At 46.7% G+C, this 18396-nt stretch overlaps 1 protein-coding gene across 3 annotated transcripts in view; it reads left to right on the forward strand.

Annotated features, from left to right (window-relative positions):
* The first annotated feature begins 6641 nt into the window (after positions 1 to 6641).
* The window catches only part of shroom4 (shroom family member 4), a 44561-nt gene continuing 32806 nt past the window's right edge, over positions 6642 to 18396 (forward strand). Inside the window, exons 1-2 of one of the 3 annotated variants that reach the window (XM_062963996.1) lie at positions 6642 to 6848; positions 11945 to 12096. In XM_062963996.1, coding sequence (XP_062820066.1) covers positions 11981 to 12096 — 116 coding nt within the window. In that variant the 5' untranslated portion in view covers positions 6642 to 6848; positions 11945 to 11980. Of the gene's footprint in view, positions 6849 to 8962; positions 9166 to 11944; positions 12097 to 17742; positions 18191 to 18396 lie in introns of those variants that run through there. The other 2 variants (XM_062963994.1, XM_062963993.1) reach the window with 2 other exon arrangements.

An 18396-nucleotide genomic window follows, 5' to 3' on the forward strand; every position in this document is an offset into this window, starting at 1 on the left:
CAGCCTGGAAAACTCATAGCAACCAGTGATTCCGCCCATGAAAGCCTCCGGCAACTAAAACAAGCATTGTAAACCACATCATGGAACATGTAACCATACATGAAAGGGTATTAAAATATTTCAAAGCATGTTTAAAACATAATAAAGATGGGAGGGGGAGAATCATCTAGTTTCTCTCCCCATGGCTGCAAAACAGCAGTCTGAAGTAGAGGTTAATGGCAGTCCGCACTGCTCCTAACTTTTTAGAGCAGAATCTGGATGGCCATCTGTCGGGAGGGTTTGGATTGTGCCTTCCTGCCTGGCAGAATAGGGTTAAACTGCTGGCCCTGGGGGTCTCTTCCAATTCTAGGATTCTATGAAAGAGAGGGAGGGATCACTGGCATAATCCTTTGTCTGCATGGAGCCCATGTGGGCTGGAAAGCCTCCCCTGCAGGGATGTGGGGCGGTGCCGGGCGGTGAATGATTAACTGCCCTTGTCTCGCCTGCCAGCCCTGGCAGGGCACTCCTTGCAACGGAATGCCCCGTGGATGGGCTCCTGCAGGGAGACTGGGAAAAGCTTTGGGGGTCCAGGCACCAGATCTGTATTGTTGTTATTGTTGATGTTGATGTGTGCCTTCTAGTGCTTTCTATCATAAGGTTTCCTGAGGATGAGAGTATGTGACTTGCCCAAGGTCTTTCTCCCTGTTTCTGTGGCCAAGTAGGAGACCATGCCCTGGTTTTCAGCGTCGTAGTCAAAGCACTCAAAAGCAGGAGGCTAAAAGACCAAAGTTTGAATCCTAGCACGGTGTAAGTAGTGGCTAGGACTTTGAGACATCTGTAATAATTTTAAAGAGCAGGGTTCAAATCTATCCTTCAGCCATGGAAACTCACCGTGAGCAAATTATACTTTCTCAGCTTCAGAGCAAGGCATGGCAGAACCCCTCTGAAGCATTCCTCTGGCCAAGAAAACCCTAGAGGAGGATTGCCATAGGTTGGAGTCCACTCAAAGGCAGATCAGGGGTACCGTATATACTCGAGTATAAGCCGACCCGAATATAAGCCGAGGCATCTAATTTTACCACAAAAACTGGGAAAACTCCCGTATAAGCCGAGATACCAATAAAATTACATTAATTGAGGCATCAGTAGTTTAAATGTTTTTGAATCTTTACATCAAACTGTAATTTAAGATATGACTGTTCAACCCTGATTAAATCATTATTTTCATCTTCTTCAATGTAAATATGCTGCTTATGTATCCTTTTAATAATGAGTGAAATAATAAATGTAATAATAGAGTAAAATAACAAATGTATTAATAATAATACAAATTGGGCCGGGCTGTGGCGCAGGCTGGTGAGCAGCCAGCTGCCAGCTGCAACAAATCACTCTGACCAAGAGTTCATGAGTTCAAGGCCAGCTCGGTTTGTCTCTGTCTCTGTTCTATGTTAAGGCATTGAACGTTTATTTATTTACAGTATTTATATTCCGCCCTTCTCACCCTGAAGGGGACTCAGGGCGGATCACATTGCACATATAAGGCAAACATTCAATGCCATAATATAGAACAGAGACAGAGACAGACGCAGGCACGAGCGGGCCTCGAACTCATGACCTCTTGGTCAGAGTGATTTGTTGCAGCTGGCTGCTAACCAGCCTGCGCCACAGCCCGGCCTATGTTTGCCTTATATGTGTGCAGTGTGATCCGCCCTGAGTCCCCTTCGGGGTGAGAAAGGCGGAATATAAATACTGTATATAAACAAACAAATAAATAAATAATAAAAATAGAGTAAAATAAATGTAAAAGTAACAACAATAATAGAGTAAAATAATACATGTAATAATAAATAGAGTAAAATAATAAATGTAATAATAATTAATAGAGTAAAATAATAAATGTAACAATACCAATAATAATAGAGAAAAAATAATAAATATACCATATATACTTGAGTATAAGCCAACCTGAATATAAGCCCACCAGGACCCTCACCCGAGTATAAGCCGAGGAGGGTTTTTTTTTTCAGTCCTAAAAAAGGGCTGAAAAACTAGGCTTATACTCGAGTATATACAGTACTTTGAATGTGCTTTTCCTGCAGGGCAGGGGGCTGAACCAGATATAGCTCATGAGTCTCTTCCCACTCTGTGATTCTGTAATAACACAAAAACTAAAGGGAGGGGCAGGGATTGAGTGACACCTATAAAACAAATGGGAAGAGTTGAACCTGGAGGTGGGGAGTTACTGAAGGAATGCCAATGGGATCCCTTCCCTATTCTCCCTGCCATAGGCTCACTGAAGGATGCCCAGGAAATGATGGTTGGCATGTTGCTTGGGGCACCACTAAGAGGCAGTCTATGCACAAGATCAGCCCTTTGGAAGCCCCCCTCCTCGTCCCCCTTGTCACATGTGGATGGACAGAGTTGCATCAACCGGCGCCTGCCCACTGGTTGCCAGTCTTGCTTCTCGGCCACTGTAAATAATGGGAACTGCTCCTCCTTGGGAGTGAGACAGCCTTCCGTCTGAGCCCAGCTGCATCCCTTGAAGTTGCTTGCAGGCTGAAAGTGCAGCTCTGTCCCCAAATGATGCAGAGAGAAAGGAGAGCTAGGGGTCCACTTAAAAAGCAAGGTCATGTCAAAACATCAATGATTTTTATGGTAAAAAATGATACACATTTTAAAGTTGAAAGCAGATTAATAGTTGTCGAAGGCTTTGATGACCAGAATCACTGGGTTGCTGTGAGTTTTCTAGGCTGTATGGCCATGTTCCAGAAGCATTCTCTCCTGATGTTTCACCCACATCAATGTTTAAAAGCAATGCAATGCTTTTAATGAGAAGCGGAGTGGGCAGATCAAAAGACAACTTGGCAAGGTGGCATTACCTGGAGGAATCCTCCACCTTCACCATCAACAATCAATTCCGCATATCTTCTTGCCCACAATGCCCTGCCACATGCACGAAGGAGGAGTTGTTCAAAGCCATGGACAATGCGGTCGCTTTTGCCCACTTTTGGTCTAAGACTATTTAGCTGCTTGTGATTTCCTTTATTTTATCACTCTTAAACTTATTTATTATGCAATGTTTTTTGACACTAAATAAAATAAATAAAACCCACATCAATGGCAGGCATCCTGAGAGGTTGTGAGGTCTGTTGGAAACTAAGCAAGTGGAGTTTATATATCAGTGGAATGTCCAGGGTGGGGGAAAGAATTCTTGTCTGCCTGAGGCAAGTGTGAATGTTTCAATTGGTCAGCTTAATTAGCATTGAATAGCCTTGCAGCTTCAAAGCCTGGCTACTTCCTGCCTGGGCGAATCCTTTGTTTAGAGGTGTTAACTGGCTGTGATTGTTTCTTGTCAGAATTCCCCTGTCTTCTGAATGTTGTCAGACTGCACAGAGAAGCCACTGAAATCCACAAGCATGTGGACAATTTCAACAGAAAGGAGGAAACAATGAAAATGAACAAAATCTGGCTACCAGTATTTAAAAAACTCTAAAATTGCTGTTTTTAAATTGCTTAGATTTTAGCTGTTCTTGTAAGCCACTCCGAGCCCTGGGGGAGTGTTTTTAAGATTTTTAAAAAGATATTTTAAAGATGTTTTTAAATTGTTAGATTTTAGCCTTTCTTGTAAGCTGCCCCGAGCCCTAGGGGAGTGGCGGCATATAAGTTTAAATAATAAATAAATAATAAATAAAATTAGGAGAGTAAATAAAGAACAACACTCAGAAGACAGGGGAATTCCAGACAAGAAACGATCAGGGCCAGCTAGCACCTCCCAACAAAGGATTTCCCCAGGCAAGACGCAGCCAGGCTTTGAAGCTTCCAATAGACCTCACAACCTCTGAGGATGCTTGCCATAGATGTGGGCAAAATGTCAGGAGATAATGCTTCTGGAACACGGCCATACAGCCTGGAAAACTCACAGCAATGCAGATTAATAGTTCTCTTCAAACTGTGAATGAGAAAGAGCCCCAGTCTTGGTCCCACAATTGTTTTTATTGCATTTGGAGGGAGGGGGTTGAACTAGTAGGGCACCAGGCCAGGGTTTGGGTGCCTCCTTGGGATCTCCTGGGATCCCCTCCTTGTGCTGATAGGCAGCTAAGTCTCAGGCAGGCCCTTTCCTTTCCTCTCCCGCTCCCTGGCAAAGTCTCCAGCAGCACTCACTCTGAGTGTGGAAACAAGGGCTCCTTTGTGCCCTAATTAGCTGTCAGCCAAGGAGAGCGCCCTTCTCCCATAAGCTTTGGGCTGGCCCTTTCCTTTCCCTTCCTTCCTCCCTTCTTCCTTCCTTCCCCAGAGTCCCAGCAGAGCTTGAGGCACCCCCAAATTCTGTTCAGGGGAAATCCTGAGGAACAATGACTGGCTGTTGCAGGCCTCGTGCCCTCCGCTTTGGGCAGGAAGTTCCTTGCACCCCCTAAATTTCTCTTGCATTTATCGCAGGCTGAGCTGTGGAATTGAAGGAAAGGTGTCTGTGTACATTTTCCCTCCTTGAACTGCAGGGCAGAAAGGCTGGGGCCGAATTTGTAGCACTCCAAAATCCACATATGGACACAGGCCCGGGCTGTGGCGCAGGCTGGTGAGCAGCCAGCTGCAACAAATCACTCTCACCAAGAGGTCATGAGTTCGAGGCCAGCTTGGTGTGTTTGTCTCTGTCTTTGTTCTATGTTAAGGCATTGAATGTTTGCCTTATATGTGTAATGTGATCCGCCCTGAGTCCCCTTCGGGGTGAGAAGGGCAGAATATAAATACTGTAAATAAATAAATAAATTCCCCTTCTGGGCTTTCCATAAGTGAAAAAAAGTAAAATGGTTATGGGACCTGCTGGGCAGTTGTTTGTATGGCTGCTTTACCTCTGTTTTGCCCTTTGCAGCACTAATAGCATTAGGTGTACCTTTCCCACTTGGATGTGAGAGAATGATTCAGGACAAGCCTTTTCGCTTAGCCTCTTCTGCATCCAAACAGAAGGCTCTTTGCTTCTCCTGGCTCTTACCGCCTTGCGCTTCAGCTTCTCAGGGCCCGGGCCCTCCTGGATTAAGATGGCGAGGCGTGTTTCCCAGGCTCCGGAGGAGGGCGAGGTGTCTAGACACTGCAGCTCCTGGCAATGGCTTGGTGCCACAGAGTGGAGGTGGAGTCTTCCTTCCCTGGCAGGGCCTCCTTCCCGGCAGCCCCCTTTCCTTGCGTCAGGGCTCCCACCCATCTTACTAACTTAGGTGATTCCTCATTGTCTGATTATGATGGCCTTCCAAGTATAGTGTCTTGGCGGTGGATACATAGGTGACACACGCATTGCTTGGTTTCCAGGGAACTTCAGACTCCTCTGCTTTGACATCACTGGCCAACACATTTTGGTGCCTCAAGGGTTGGCCCTGTTTTTGGGTGTATTTGACCTGCTCATTCCAAAAATGACACCCATTCCCCCCATCAGCTCTAGTTTTTGAGATACAGAAAATATGCCATCTTCCAGTCGTCATCTGCTCTCCCATAGAAAACTATGATAACAATATCTAAGAAACTACAGCCCCCAATGGCGCAGTGTGTTAAAGCACTGAGCTGCTGAACTTATGGACCAAAAGGTCCTAGGTTCAAATCCAGGGAGCGGAATGAGCGCCCCAGCTCCTGCCAACCTAGCAGTTCGAAAACATGCAAATGTGAGTAGATTAATAGGTACCGCTTCGGTGGGAAGGTTTTTTTTTTCATGTCAGGAGCAACCGGAGTTGCTTCTGGAGTGAGAGAATTGGCCGTCTGCAAGGACGTTGCCCAGGGGACGCCCAGATGTTTTTTGATGTTTTACCATCCTTGTGGGAGGCTTCTCTCATGTCCCCGCATGGAGCTGGAGCTGATAGAGGGAGCTCATCCGCGCTCTCCCCAGTTGGGATTTGAACCTGGCAGCCTTCAGGTCAGCAACCCAACCTTCAAGTCACAAGACTTTTATCCCTTAGGCCACCGGAGGCTAACGGCGCTCCATGCAGTCATGCCGGCCACATGACCTTGGAGATGTCTATGGACAATGCCGGCTCTTCAGCTTAGAAGTGGAGATGAGCACCAACCCCCAGAGTTGGTCACGACTGGACTTAAAGTCAGGGGAAACCTTTACCGTTACCTTACAGCGATGGAGCCTAGCCATTTTCTGAATCAGCCCCTTAAATAAACCCAGGAGCAGGCATAAATGCCAAGACACAGAGAAGAGTTTTTTTTTCTTTGTTGGGCTGTGTATTTCTCAGGCTTTAAAGCAGAAACTGGTCCAGAGTTGTTTCCTAACCAATTGTTGGCTTGAGAGGAATTCTGTGGATTGGACAAGTAAGCTGAGCATACAGGTGTTAAACTAGGCAAAGAAACTCTCTGATGTTGGAGGCCTGGAGCTTTCCGGATGTTCAAGAACACCCAGGGCTCTAGGGCTGCTGGGAGTTGTAATTCTGAGTGCAGATCCATCTGGTTCAGCAGATTCCCTCTGAAGCTGGGGAAGGAAGAAGGGTGGAGGCACAAGGCATCACTTCAGGGCCCCGTAGGTCCTCCTCTCTGCCTCAGGGTGAATTGTGCTGGCTCTGCACTAGAGAAATCCTCTTGGATTTTGGGGAGTCACACCAGCCAGGCTTTGAAAGCCTCAAAAGCGGGCCATTTCCTCCTGTCCAGAGCCAACTGCTCTCCTCCTCCCTCCAGCTCAGCCAACCGGCTCCAGGCTCCCTGTTGCTGCTCCAGCTGAGTTTGAAAAAGGAAAGTGCCCCTCTCTCACTCACTGGCTGCTCACTGGCTCTCCTTGGCGTTCCAGGGCCCAAGGCCTGCCCACCCGCTGCCCTTCCCTTCCCCATCTGGACTCCATTTCCGAAAGGCTGCTGCAGCAACCAACAAGAGCAGAGGATTGCGGACTCAAACACTATGTAACAACATTTGAAAAATTTTCTGTTTCTGGTTTGAAAGTGTAGTTTCCTGTTTAATTGTGCAGTCCTTTCTTTGAAAGTAGTTGCTCTACTCCAGAAACTTTGTTTTTGTGGCTGCCACAGACTATGTTGAATTGGTTTAGACTCTATGAGATGTTCATTGAAAAACTAGAATAAAATGTGCTGCCGGATGTCTTTCCTGCAAAGACGAAGTTTTTGCGGTTTAATAAATGTTTTCCATGTTTTGTGAAAGAACCAATTAAGAAATGGCATTTATAATCTAGGAACAAAAATCACATTACATAGTGAAAATGGAGGAAGAGGAGAGGACGAAAGCTCTCTTTGTTTTCTTTCTCTTCCAAGTTCAGCCTCACAAAAAGTCTGATGGCTCTGGAAGAAAAAATGTGCTGGTTTGGGGCATAGTTGTCCTCCACCTTCTCCCTCTTTGTGTGGGGCAGCTCTGGGGGAGACTGGCCAGGCTGGATTGAGTGGGGCACTTGGAGCACATGGATTGGGGTCTGGAAGAACATCTCTTCCTTCCCCACATTAAAAAGAGACCTGTTGTTTCACTCTGCATGGGAGAAAGCAGAACAGATGAGGACCTCTTGGTCAAATTTGGGGCGGTTCCATTCCTACCAATCCCCTGGCCTTCACTCTGTTGGAGATGCCAACTTGAGATGGTTTCCCAATAAACTTAACCAAGACTGTTCTAAATCCAGAAAAAAATTCTTTCCTGCATGTTCTGCTTTTTGGAAAGGGAGCTTTTTGCATTCCTGAGAAGTCTCGCAGTGGTGCAGTGGTTAGACCCTTGTGCCGGCAACTGCTGAATTGACCTGGGCAACGTCCTTGCAGACTGCCAATTTTCTCACACAAGAAGCGTCTTGCAGTTTCTCAAGTTGCTCTTGACATGAAAAAAAAACAAGATTTAAATCAGTCTCCATGAGTTTCTTGGTTCACCATCTCATTGTTGGGCAAAACTGGGGAACTGAGATTGAACTGGAAAGGCAAGAGAGATACACACATTTTCCTGGGCTAGTAAATTGTGGTCTTGTTTTCCCTGCTGACATCCCCCCCCCCCACCGTAACTATGGGGGCTTCTTGCAGAGTCAGGATTTGGGTGGCTACAGCTAAGTGCCTATATGTTGGACCCAAGACAAAGACATGCCAGCAAACGTCATGACAGTCTTAGGAGACACAGAAGGTCCTTGTTGAAGAGCCTCTTTGGTTCTGTGCCACTGGAACACAGTTTGGTCACCAGTGCTCGCCTTTCTGTCTTTGTATGCCATGAACAGAAATTTAGATACTTTTAAAAAGGAACTAAGGATTCCAGTCTCCAACTGACTGAAAGAGCTTGCTGCTGTTATGATAGTTTGAGAACAAGCTGGTTTGAATTTGAATTAATTTTGAATGGTGAAATGTGTCCCAGATACATTAATTCCACAATCTCTTCCATCTCTGCCCTTAGGGCTGGAGTGTTTTAGTTTCCAGCTAATGTTTTTCTTTGTTACTGGTTATATGAATGCTCTAACCAGCAGATTGGCGGGGCGCTGGCCTTTTGACCGTCTGTAGCCAAGGGCCAAGGTTCAGCAAGGAGAGCCATGGACTTGTGGGAGAGACTGTATCAAGAGGGAGTGTGTTTCTGTGAGTGAACTGCTATGGGATCCAGTCCTGGAATCTGTGTTTTAAAACTCCACCTGAGAATTCCTAAACTGCAAATCCCGAGATTGCCTAGGAGGGATCAATGACAACCATTTCAGAACCACAACACTGTAGCTGTGTGGCATGAAATGATTATTCTGGGTTGATGAAAGCCTGGTGATCCAATGCTTTCCCCAGACCCACCTGTGAGGCATGGTGCAGACTATGGTGCAGACTATGGGGGCCTGGCATCAACATGGCAGCCATCCGTGGGCTCCAGACGGCAGCGCTGGCATTTGGGCGCACAATGGGCCCTTGTCTTGGCCACGAGGGAAGCAGCCTGGGGGCGAACCATGCGCTGACTCCTTTTTCTTTCATGTGACTCTTGGGGTGGAAGCAGGGAGAAAAGGGTTGCCTTGCCCTACCCAGAACTTCACTCTCCACTGGATCCCAGACCTTCTCCTGAACAGACAAAGCAGGGACTCAGTGTTGCTTGTTTGGATCCAGTAGCCAGGCCTTTTATGGGAGGAAGAAGAGTCAGTCTCCCTTGGTGCTACATCTTGCACCTCTAAGGAGAAAGTGGCACCCTTCTCTTAGACCAAGCCAAAGAGGCACAGGAGGCACTTCGGCCCAGAAAGGCAGTGGAAAGGAGAGGAAATAGCCCAATTGCCCCTGCGAGGTAGGCTGATTAATGGGTCTGTCTAGGTGTGTTGTTGTTGTTATCCCACTTTCCTCTCTCAACGGAGACTCAAAGCAGCTATTCCGGGAGAGGAAAGGCGCTTTGTGTGTGCAGAAAAGCAACTTAGGAGGAACCAGGAGGTGGTTGGGGTGCTTTTTCTGCTTCGCTTTTAATGGAAAGAGAGGATTAAAAGTGTGTTACGCAAGTCCTCCTGCCAAACAGGCTTTAGTTCCCAGTTGCAAACTTGGAGCAGTGAGGAGGGGGCCCAGGATTTAACAGCAGGATGAAAGAAAGTGGGTGGGAGAGATGTGATGTTTGCGGTATTGTTGCCCTGTGTTCCACATCTGTTTTTCCAGCCGGTCCTTGAACTTTTGAAGACTGCAGCGGAAGGAAGGGGGTTTTGAGGGAAGGCTGCGTTTATCCTTTTCTCTCCAAACATTTCTGGCCCCAGATGGAGCAAAATACCCAACTGAAACTGTGGGCACTGCAGTTGGGGTGAAGGTTGATTTAGTTGTTCTTGAGAGATCGCAGGTTGTCGTTTTGCTTTTGGCATGTGGCTGTCTGCTCTTTTTAAAGGATTGTCTTGAATACAATTTGTCTGTGGTCTCCTAAAACGGAGCCAGAGAAGAGCATGTGGGTGTGAGTTTGCAGAAGAAACTTAGCTGCCACTCTCTTCCTTCTTCATTAGATTGATGCATTCTGAAAACCAACCATCAAACTTTTTGCATGATTTTGCCACATTTAGATCTCCCTGGGCTTTCTTTGCACTTGCCAGGTGGAATCTGTGGACTTGACAGCTTTGGAAAGCCCACAGAGTTTTAATCACCAAGTGCAAGTAACACACACTGGAGGAGGGGGTGGAATGGGAATTCTTTTGGAGAACCTGTGTGTGGATGAGATCCCAGAACACTCTCCCAGTCCCACCGCCATCCCAAGCCCATTTGATGGGGTCTGCAAGAGACCCTCCTTGTGGCTGCAACCCTCCGGAGTTCCCTTCCACACTTTCCTTTCCCCAAATAGTCAAGAAGACCTTTTGGCACAAGAAGGCTTCCAAGATGTGATTGCTGGCAAGGACCCTTTTTGTTGGGGAATGTGCATTGCATTTTAATTTCTGTTTGCTTTAGAACTATTACACTATGTAACAAAATGTGAAAATGAATTATTGTATATACTCGAGTATAATCCTAGTTTTTCAGCCCTTTTTAGGGCTGAAAAAGCTCCCCTCGGTTTATACTCGAGTGAGGGTCCTGGCTGGCTTCTATTCAGGTCAGCTTATACTTGAGTATATAGGTATTCAGAGTTGGACAGTCTTCTCTTATTTAAGTCTTATTATTATCTTAAATTACAGTTTTATATAAATATTCAAAAATATTGGGGCCCCTGGTGGCACAGTGTGTTAAAGTACTGAGCTGCTGAACTTGCGGACCAAAAGGTCCCAGGTTCAAATCCCGGGAGCGGAGTGAGCGCCCACTGTTAGCTCCAGCATCTGCCAACCTAGCAGTTCAAAAACATGCAAATGTGAGTAGATCAATAGGTACCGCTCCAGCGGGAAGGTAACGGCGCTCCATGCAGTCATGCCGGCCACATGACCTTGGAGGTGTCTATGGACAACGCCGGCTCTTTGGCTTAGAAATGGAGATGAGCACCAACCCCCAGAGTCAGACACGACTGGACTTAACATTAGGGGAAACCTTTACCTTTACATCAAAAAACATTATTTGCCTCAAATAATGCAATTTTATTAATATCTATTTTATTTTTGAAATTGACCCGTAGCTGCCGCATTTCCCACCCTCATCTTATACTCGAGTCAATAAGTTTTCCCAGTTTTTGTGGTAAAATTAGGTGCCTCGGCTTATATTCGGGTCGGCTTATACTCGAGTATATATGGTATGTTCCTAGTTTGAAAGTGTTATTTGTGTTGTTTGTGTTTGAAAGTGTTGTAAAGTGTTACTTAATTGTGCGGTCTTTACTTTGAAAGTAGTTATCTTACTCCAGAAACTACATTTTTATAGCTGCCACAAGCTATGTTGGATTACAGTAGAGTCTCACTTATCCAACATAAACGGGCTGGCAGAACGTTGGATAAGCGAATATGTTGGATAATAAGGAGAGATTAAGAAAAAGCCTATTAAACATCAAAATAGGTTATGATTTTACAAATTAAGCACCAAAACATCATGTTATACGACAAATTTGACAGAAAAAGTAGTTCATTACACATTAATGCTATGTAGTAATTACTGTATTTACGAATTTAGCACCAAAATATCACAATGCATTGAAAACATTGACTACAAAAATGCATTGGATAATCCAGAACGTTGGATAAGTGAGACCCTACTGTAGTTGCAACTCATAGGAGCCGTGGTGGCGCAATGGATTAAACCCTTGTGCTGGCTGGACTGCTGACCTAAAGGTTGGGTTGCTGATCTGAAGGTTGCCAGTTTGAATCCGCGAGACAAGGTGAGGTGTATGTCAGCTCTAGCCTGTGGGTACATGAGAGAAGCCTCCCAGCTGACACATTCGGGTGTCACCTTGGCAACATCTCTGTAGATGGCTATTCTCTCACACCAGAAGTGACTTGCAGTATGTTCTCAGGTTGCTTCTAACACGATAAAAAAAGCTGTGAGTCTATGAGATATTCATTGAAAGAGTATAGCAAAATGTGCTGCAGGATGTACCTCCTGTAAAAACTTTTTTTGCAGTTTAATAAGTTTTTCTCAGGTTTCTTTGATACAACCACTTACTCCTGACTTTGCGGTTCCTTTCTCTCCAGGTGGAAGATGGAGGGAAGGCAGCCCTGTCTCAGAAGATGCGCTCCGGGGACGAGCTGGTGAACATCAACGGGACGCCGCTCTACGGCTCTCGGCAAGAGGCTCTGATCCTCATCAAGGGCTCCTACCGCACCCTCAAGATGATCCTCCGCAGGTGAGGCCTAAACAGGCATCCATCTCCACTGAGGTGTAAAGCAGACTGACTATAAAATGGAGTTTGGAGTCTGAACTTACTCAGTACAATCATGTATCTATAACCCCTCCCACACCAAAGAGATACAATCAAACTGGCAAATCAACATACACATAGAATACAGGTTAGCAAATATAAGTAAAAGGTAAAGGTTTTCCCCTGATGTTAAGTCCAGTTGTGACCGACTCTGGGGGTTGGTGCTCATCTCCATTTCTAAGCCGAAGAGCCGGTGTTGTCCGTAGACTCCTCCAAGGTCATGTGGCCAGCATGACTGCATGGAACGTCGTTACCTTCCCACCGGAACGGTACCTATTGATCTACTCACATTGGCATGTTTTCGAACTGCTAGGTTGGCAGGAGCTGCGGCTAAGAGCGGGTGCTCATTCCGTTCACAGGATTTGAACCTGGGACCTTTTGGTCTGCAAGTTCAGCAGCTCAGCGCTTTAACACACTGTGCAACCAGGGGCCCCTTAGCAAATATATACGTTAACAAACAAATAGTGAAAGAGTTGTTGTATGTCTTTTGGGCTGTGTGGCCATGTTCCAGAAGTATTCTCTCCTGACGTTTTGCCCACATCTATGGCAGGCATCCTCAGAGGTTGTGAGGTACCATACCTCACAACCTCTGAGGATGCCTGCCATAGATGTGGGCGAAACGTCAGGAGAGAATACTTCTGGAACATGGCCACACAGCCCGAAAGACATACAACAACCCTGTGATCCCGGCCATGAAAGCCTTCGACAACAAATAGTGAAAGGCTTGTGAGGTTGCTATTTCCAACATTCCCAACAGATGGCCATCCAGCCTCTTGGATAATATGCTTTCTAAAAGACAAGACCAAAAAAATGGGTGAGTCTTTGAGTCCCATGAAGCTCTTTATCAGCGTAGGAGGTACATAAAAATCAGGATAAGAAACAGGAATGGGCAAAAACATCCAGGTCCCTGGTCAATGCAGCACAGGATCACAGAGAATGAGCTGAAGAAAGTCAAAAGTAAACATAGAATCATAGAATAGTAGAGTTGGAAGAGACCTCATGGACCATCCAGTCCAACCCCCTGCCAAGAAGCAGGAAATCGCATTCAAAGCACCCCCGACAGATGGCCATCCAGCCTCTGCTTAAAAGCCTCCAAAGAAGGAGCCTCCACCACAGTCCGGGGGAGAGAGTTCCACTGCCGAACAGCCCTCACATGAGGAAGTTCTTCCTGATGTTCAGGTGGAATCTATTTTCCTGTAGTTTGAAGCCATTGTTCCGCGTCCTAGTCTGCAGGGCAGCAGAAAACAAGCTTGCTCCCTCCTCCCTATGACTTCCCCTCACGTATTTGTACATGGCTATCATGTCTCCCCTCAGCCTTCTCTTCTGCAGGCTAAACATGCCCAGTTCTTTAAGCCGCTCCTCATAGGGCTTGTTCTCCAGACCTTTGATCATTTTAGTTGCCTTCCTCTGGACGCTTTCCAGCTTGTCAACATCTCCTTTCAACTGCGGTGCCCAGAATTGGACACAGTGTGATTCCAGTTGTGGTCTGACCAAGGCAGAATAGAGGGGGAGCAGGACTTCCCTGGATCTAGACACTAGACCCCTATTGATGCAGGCCAAAATCCCGTTGGCTTTTTTAGCTGCCACATCACATTGTTGGCTCATGTTTAACTTGTTGTCCACGAGGACTCCAAGGTCTTTTTCACACGTACTGCTGTCAAGCCAGGCATCGTCCCCCATTCTGTATCTTTGCATTCCATTTTTTCTGCCGAAGTGAAGTATATTGCATTTGTCCCTGTTGAATTTCATTTGTTAGTTTCGGCCCATCTCTCTAGTTTGTCAAGATCGTTTTGAATTCTGCTCCTGTCTTCTGGAGTGTTGGCTATCCCTCCCAGTTTGGTGTCGTCTGCAAACTTGATGATCGTGCCTTCTAACCCTTCGTCTAAATCGTTAATAAAGATGTTAAACAGAACCAGGCCCAGGACAAAACCCTGCTTGTGGCACTCCACTCGTGACTTCTTTCCAAGATGAACACGACATGAGAAGAGATTCCTCCTTCCCTTCTATTCTTTCTTCTCTCAGTTTGCATGAGAAGTGGGGCATCTCTGAAGGTGCAACTGTAGCCTTTCAACACTTTGGCTTCTGGGCTGACTGCAGGATTTTTGGGTTCCTCTCAGTGGGGTTTGGGGGCCCTCCGCTTCCTCCAGATCCCTTCCCAGGGCTCCTAATTTGAGGGTCTGCTGCCCCCTTGTGTCAGGAATCAGGGCCAGCCTCTCCGCTTGCAAGAAGCCAAGACAAATAATCAGATGGGAAATGGGGGGAGGCCCCTTTCCAAAGGAAGCCCCCACCCCATTCTCCACTTTGGCTGCCAACCAAGCAAACTGGCTTTGCTCAGGACCAGCTTGTATTTCACTCTGTCACACCCTTCCTTTTCTCACCACCCTTCCACAAATCACACATTTGACAAAATGTTTGAGTTGTTTGGAAGAACGTTTGATCCTGAAAAGCAAGAACTGTTCAAACAGCCAGCAAACTGCAAAGCGGGGGGCACTGATGTCTTTTATGTCGGCCGTCTTTGGGGTCAGGCAGAACTCTTCTGATTGGAACGAGGAACTCATTTTGTGCTGTAGAGATCCAGCATTTTCCTGGGCAGATGAGTAATGTGTAAATATAGCCTCTTTGGCGTAAGGGAAGGAATATATATCCCTGCCCTGCCTTCCTCCTGGAGGATGGCACAGACAAGCGGATCCTCTGCCCTCTCCCTCTCTGCTCCAGGAACTTGGGTGTGGCCAATGGTTGCCATGGGGCTTTCCCTCTTGGCACGGGGATCTCCGTTTCCCTTCAGGCCTCCCTCCGCTGCCAGGAGAGCAGTGTCTGCCTTCTGCCCGGCAGACGGGTTGAGGAATGCACCCAAAGCCTTGCATTTGCCTGACTGGGAGGCATGGAATGCCAGGCCCTTTGTGCTGAGACGGTGATGCCACAGGTGTGTGGAAGTGTTGTGTTTGCGTCCTTCCCCTGCAATGCCTTGTATCCCCTTAATAGTTAAAAGCAAAGCTTTCTTAGAAGGGGAATGAGTAAAGCAAGAACACACAGACAGTGGGTTGCGGTGAGTTTTCCGGGCTGTATGGCCATGTTCCAGAAGCATTCTCTCCTGAGGTTTCACCCACATCTATGGCAGGCATCCTCAGAGGTTGTGAGGTCTGTTGGAAACTAGACAAGGGAGGTTTATATATCTGTGGAAGGTCCAGCGTGGGAGAAAGAACTCTTGTCTGTTGGAGGCAAGTGTAAGTATTGCAATTAATCATCTTGATTAGAATTGAAAAGCCTTGCATCTTCAAGGTCTAGTTGATTCCCACCTGGGGAAATCCTTTGTTTGGAAGTGTTAGCTGGGCTGGGTTGTTTTCTGTCTGGAATTCCTCTGTCTTCCGAATGTTGTTCTTTATTTAAGGTAAAGGTAAAGGTTTCCCCTGACGTTAAGTCCAGTCATGTCTGACTCTGGGGGTTGGTGCTCATCTCCATTTCTAAGCCAAAGAGCCAGCGTTGTCCGTAGACACCTCCAAGGTCATGTGGCCGGCATGACTGCATGGAGTGCTGTTATTTATTTACTGTCCTGATTTTAGAGTTTTTTAATACTGGTAGCCATATTTTGTTCATTTTCATGGTTTCCTCCTTTCTGTTGAAATCGTCCACATGCTTGTGGATTTCAGGGGCTTCTCTGTGTAGTCTGACATAATGGTTGCTAGAGTGGTCCAGCCTTTCTGTGTGCTCCAATAATATGCTGTGTCCCGGTAGGTTCATCAAGGGCTCTGCTCTGGCTGACTTCTCTGGTTGAGTGAGTCTGCAGTGCCTTTCATGTTCCTTGATTCGGGTTTGGGCAATGCTGCATTTGGTGATCTCTGTGTAGACATGTTCACAGCTGCATGGTATACGGTAGACTCCTGCAGAGGTGAAAATATCCGTCTTGTCCTTCGCTGAACATAGCATTTGTTGGATTTTCTTAGTAGGTCTGTAGATAGTTTGTAGGCTGTGTTTCTTCATCACCTTTCCTATGTGGTCAGTGGTTCCCTTGATGTATGGTAAGAACACTTTTCCTCTGGGTGAATCCTTGTCTTTACTCTCGTGGCTCGTTCGTGGTCTTGCAGTTCTTTTGAAGTCTGAGGTGGAGTATCCATTGGCTTGTAGAGCCCAGTTTAGGTGGTTCGGTTCACCTAGTATATAAAAAGCACTCTGAAAACAGGGACATTCCAGACATGAAACAATCAGGGCCAGCTAACACCTCCCAACAAAGGATTCCCCATGGCAGGAATCAGTCAGGCCTTGAAGCTTCAAGGCCATTAATGCTAATCAAGGCGATTAATTGCAACAGTCACACCTGCCTTCAACAGACAAGAGTTCTTTCTCCCATCCTGGACATCATTCCACAGTTATATAAAACTGACTTTCCTAGTTTCCAGCAGACCTCACAACCTCTGAGGATGCCTGCCATAAATGTGGGTGAAATGTCAGGAGAGAATGCTTCTGGAACAGGGCCATACAGCCCAGAAAACCTACAGCAACCCAGTGATTCCGGCCATGAAAGCCTTCAACAAGACAGACAGATAGACAGACTTAGGAGATAGATGGATGGATGGATGGATGGATGGATGGATGGATGGATGGATGGATGGATAGATGGACGGATGAATGAATGAATGAATGAATGAATGAATGGAGAGAGAGATGGATAGATGTTTGGAAGGAAAGTATGAGGAAATCATAAAGAAACGTTTGGCCTTGCTGAGGCAGGAAAGCGTCCACCAACTGCCAAAAAATATTGGGGTGAAATGGGGCCAGGTATTCCATAGGAAGTAAGATGGGATGAGGTGTCCCCCAGGCTTTCCATGATATAGGCTCAACCATCCTAATGTGAAATGCCAGTCTGATTGATGCAAGGGCCACATTTTGGTGGAAACCAGGCGGGGGCAGCTCATTTGCCGTCCACAGTCACTTAACGCTCATGCATTGAGACCCCCATTTCCCAGCCTCTATAATAATAATAATAATAATAATAATAATAATAATAATAATAATAATAATAATAATAATTTTATTTTTATACCCCGCCCCATCTCTCTGAAGGGACTTGGGGTGGCTTACATGGGGCCAAGCCCAGATGACAGACAATATAAAAACACAACAATGAGATAAATCAATCAACAACAAAACAAGCCATAAAACAAATGAGGTCACATACAGTAAATATACTATGATAAAATCCTGGGTTGGCTCCAAAAAAGAACTGGGCCGAAGAAAGTGTAAGGAAGAAAGCTCCTCAAGGATAATTCTGGGACGTAGAAGAGTTACACATCTGGCCCCTTTGCTTTTTTACAAGTGTGTCTGGGTATTTCCCCCTTTCCTGGGGGTCTCCTGCCTGCCTTTGCCCCCTACCTGGTCCACCCACGCACCCAATGTTCCTCCTTTCACCCCAATCCAGTGGCCCCCACCGCAGAGAAAGAGGGCCATGATCTCACTCTTCCTGCGCTCTGTCCCAGCCACTTCCTGTGAGTGTGTTTGGACTGGGGGAGGCATGAGGCAGACTCCGGCAGAGGAATTCCCCTTTCTGGCCTGGAGTTTCTTCTTGCTCCTTGTTTTTTTTTTTTTTTGGGGGGGGGGGAGGTGTCTCCCCTCTTATGAGCCCCCTTCCCCTCAATTGGCTCCCTCCTCACCATTAACGTGGGGTGCCCTTTGTCTCCCTGCCTGGGACGAAAGAGGAGGGGGCCGTGGCTGTGCTGCCTCTGCTGCTTCTCCAAGAGCCAGGAAGCCCTCTTCCCTTGGGGCGTCCCAGTCCTGATACGGCCACTATCTCTCCGGCCATCACTTCCTCACTGCTTCCTGGCTGGGAGGGGATGAGGATGGCGTCTGGCTTAGGGGGGTGTTATTGTTGGGGGGGCAGGAAGCCTCTGTCCAGCAAGGAGCCCTTCCCTCTCTGCCTCCCTCCTAATCTTGACTTGCAGTCATACCCAGACCCTCTGGGCTGCCTCTTCTCGGCAGCTCCGCTCTGCTGGGCTGGACCCTTCTCTGTCTCCAAGGCATCTCCCAGGTGAGTTGGGGAACCTGCGAGGCCCATTGACCCCTTGCTGGCCCCCATTGCCTCCTTTTTCCTTTCTTTTATTTATGATTTAAGTGTATACATAAAAAGTGGGAGAACATGTAAAGAGGGATAGAAAAGAAAGAGGTGATGGGGATAGGAAATAGAGAAATAAAGAAGAAGAAAGCCCCACATGGACATTGTTCCACTTCCAGATC

Source organism: Anolis carolinensis, unplaced genomic scaffold (assembly GCF_035594765.1).
Source record: "Anolis carolinensis isolate JA03-04 unplaced genomic scaffold, rAnoCar3.1.pri scaffold_12, whole genome shotgun sequence".
Taxonomy (NCBI): Eukaryota; Metazoa; Chordata; class Lepidosauria; order Squamata; family Dactyloidae; genus Anolis; species Anolis carolinensis.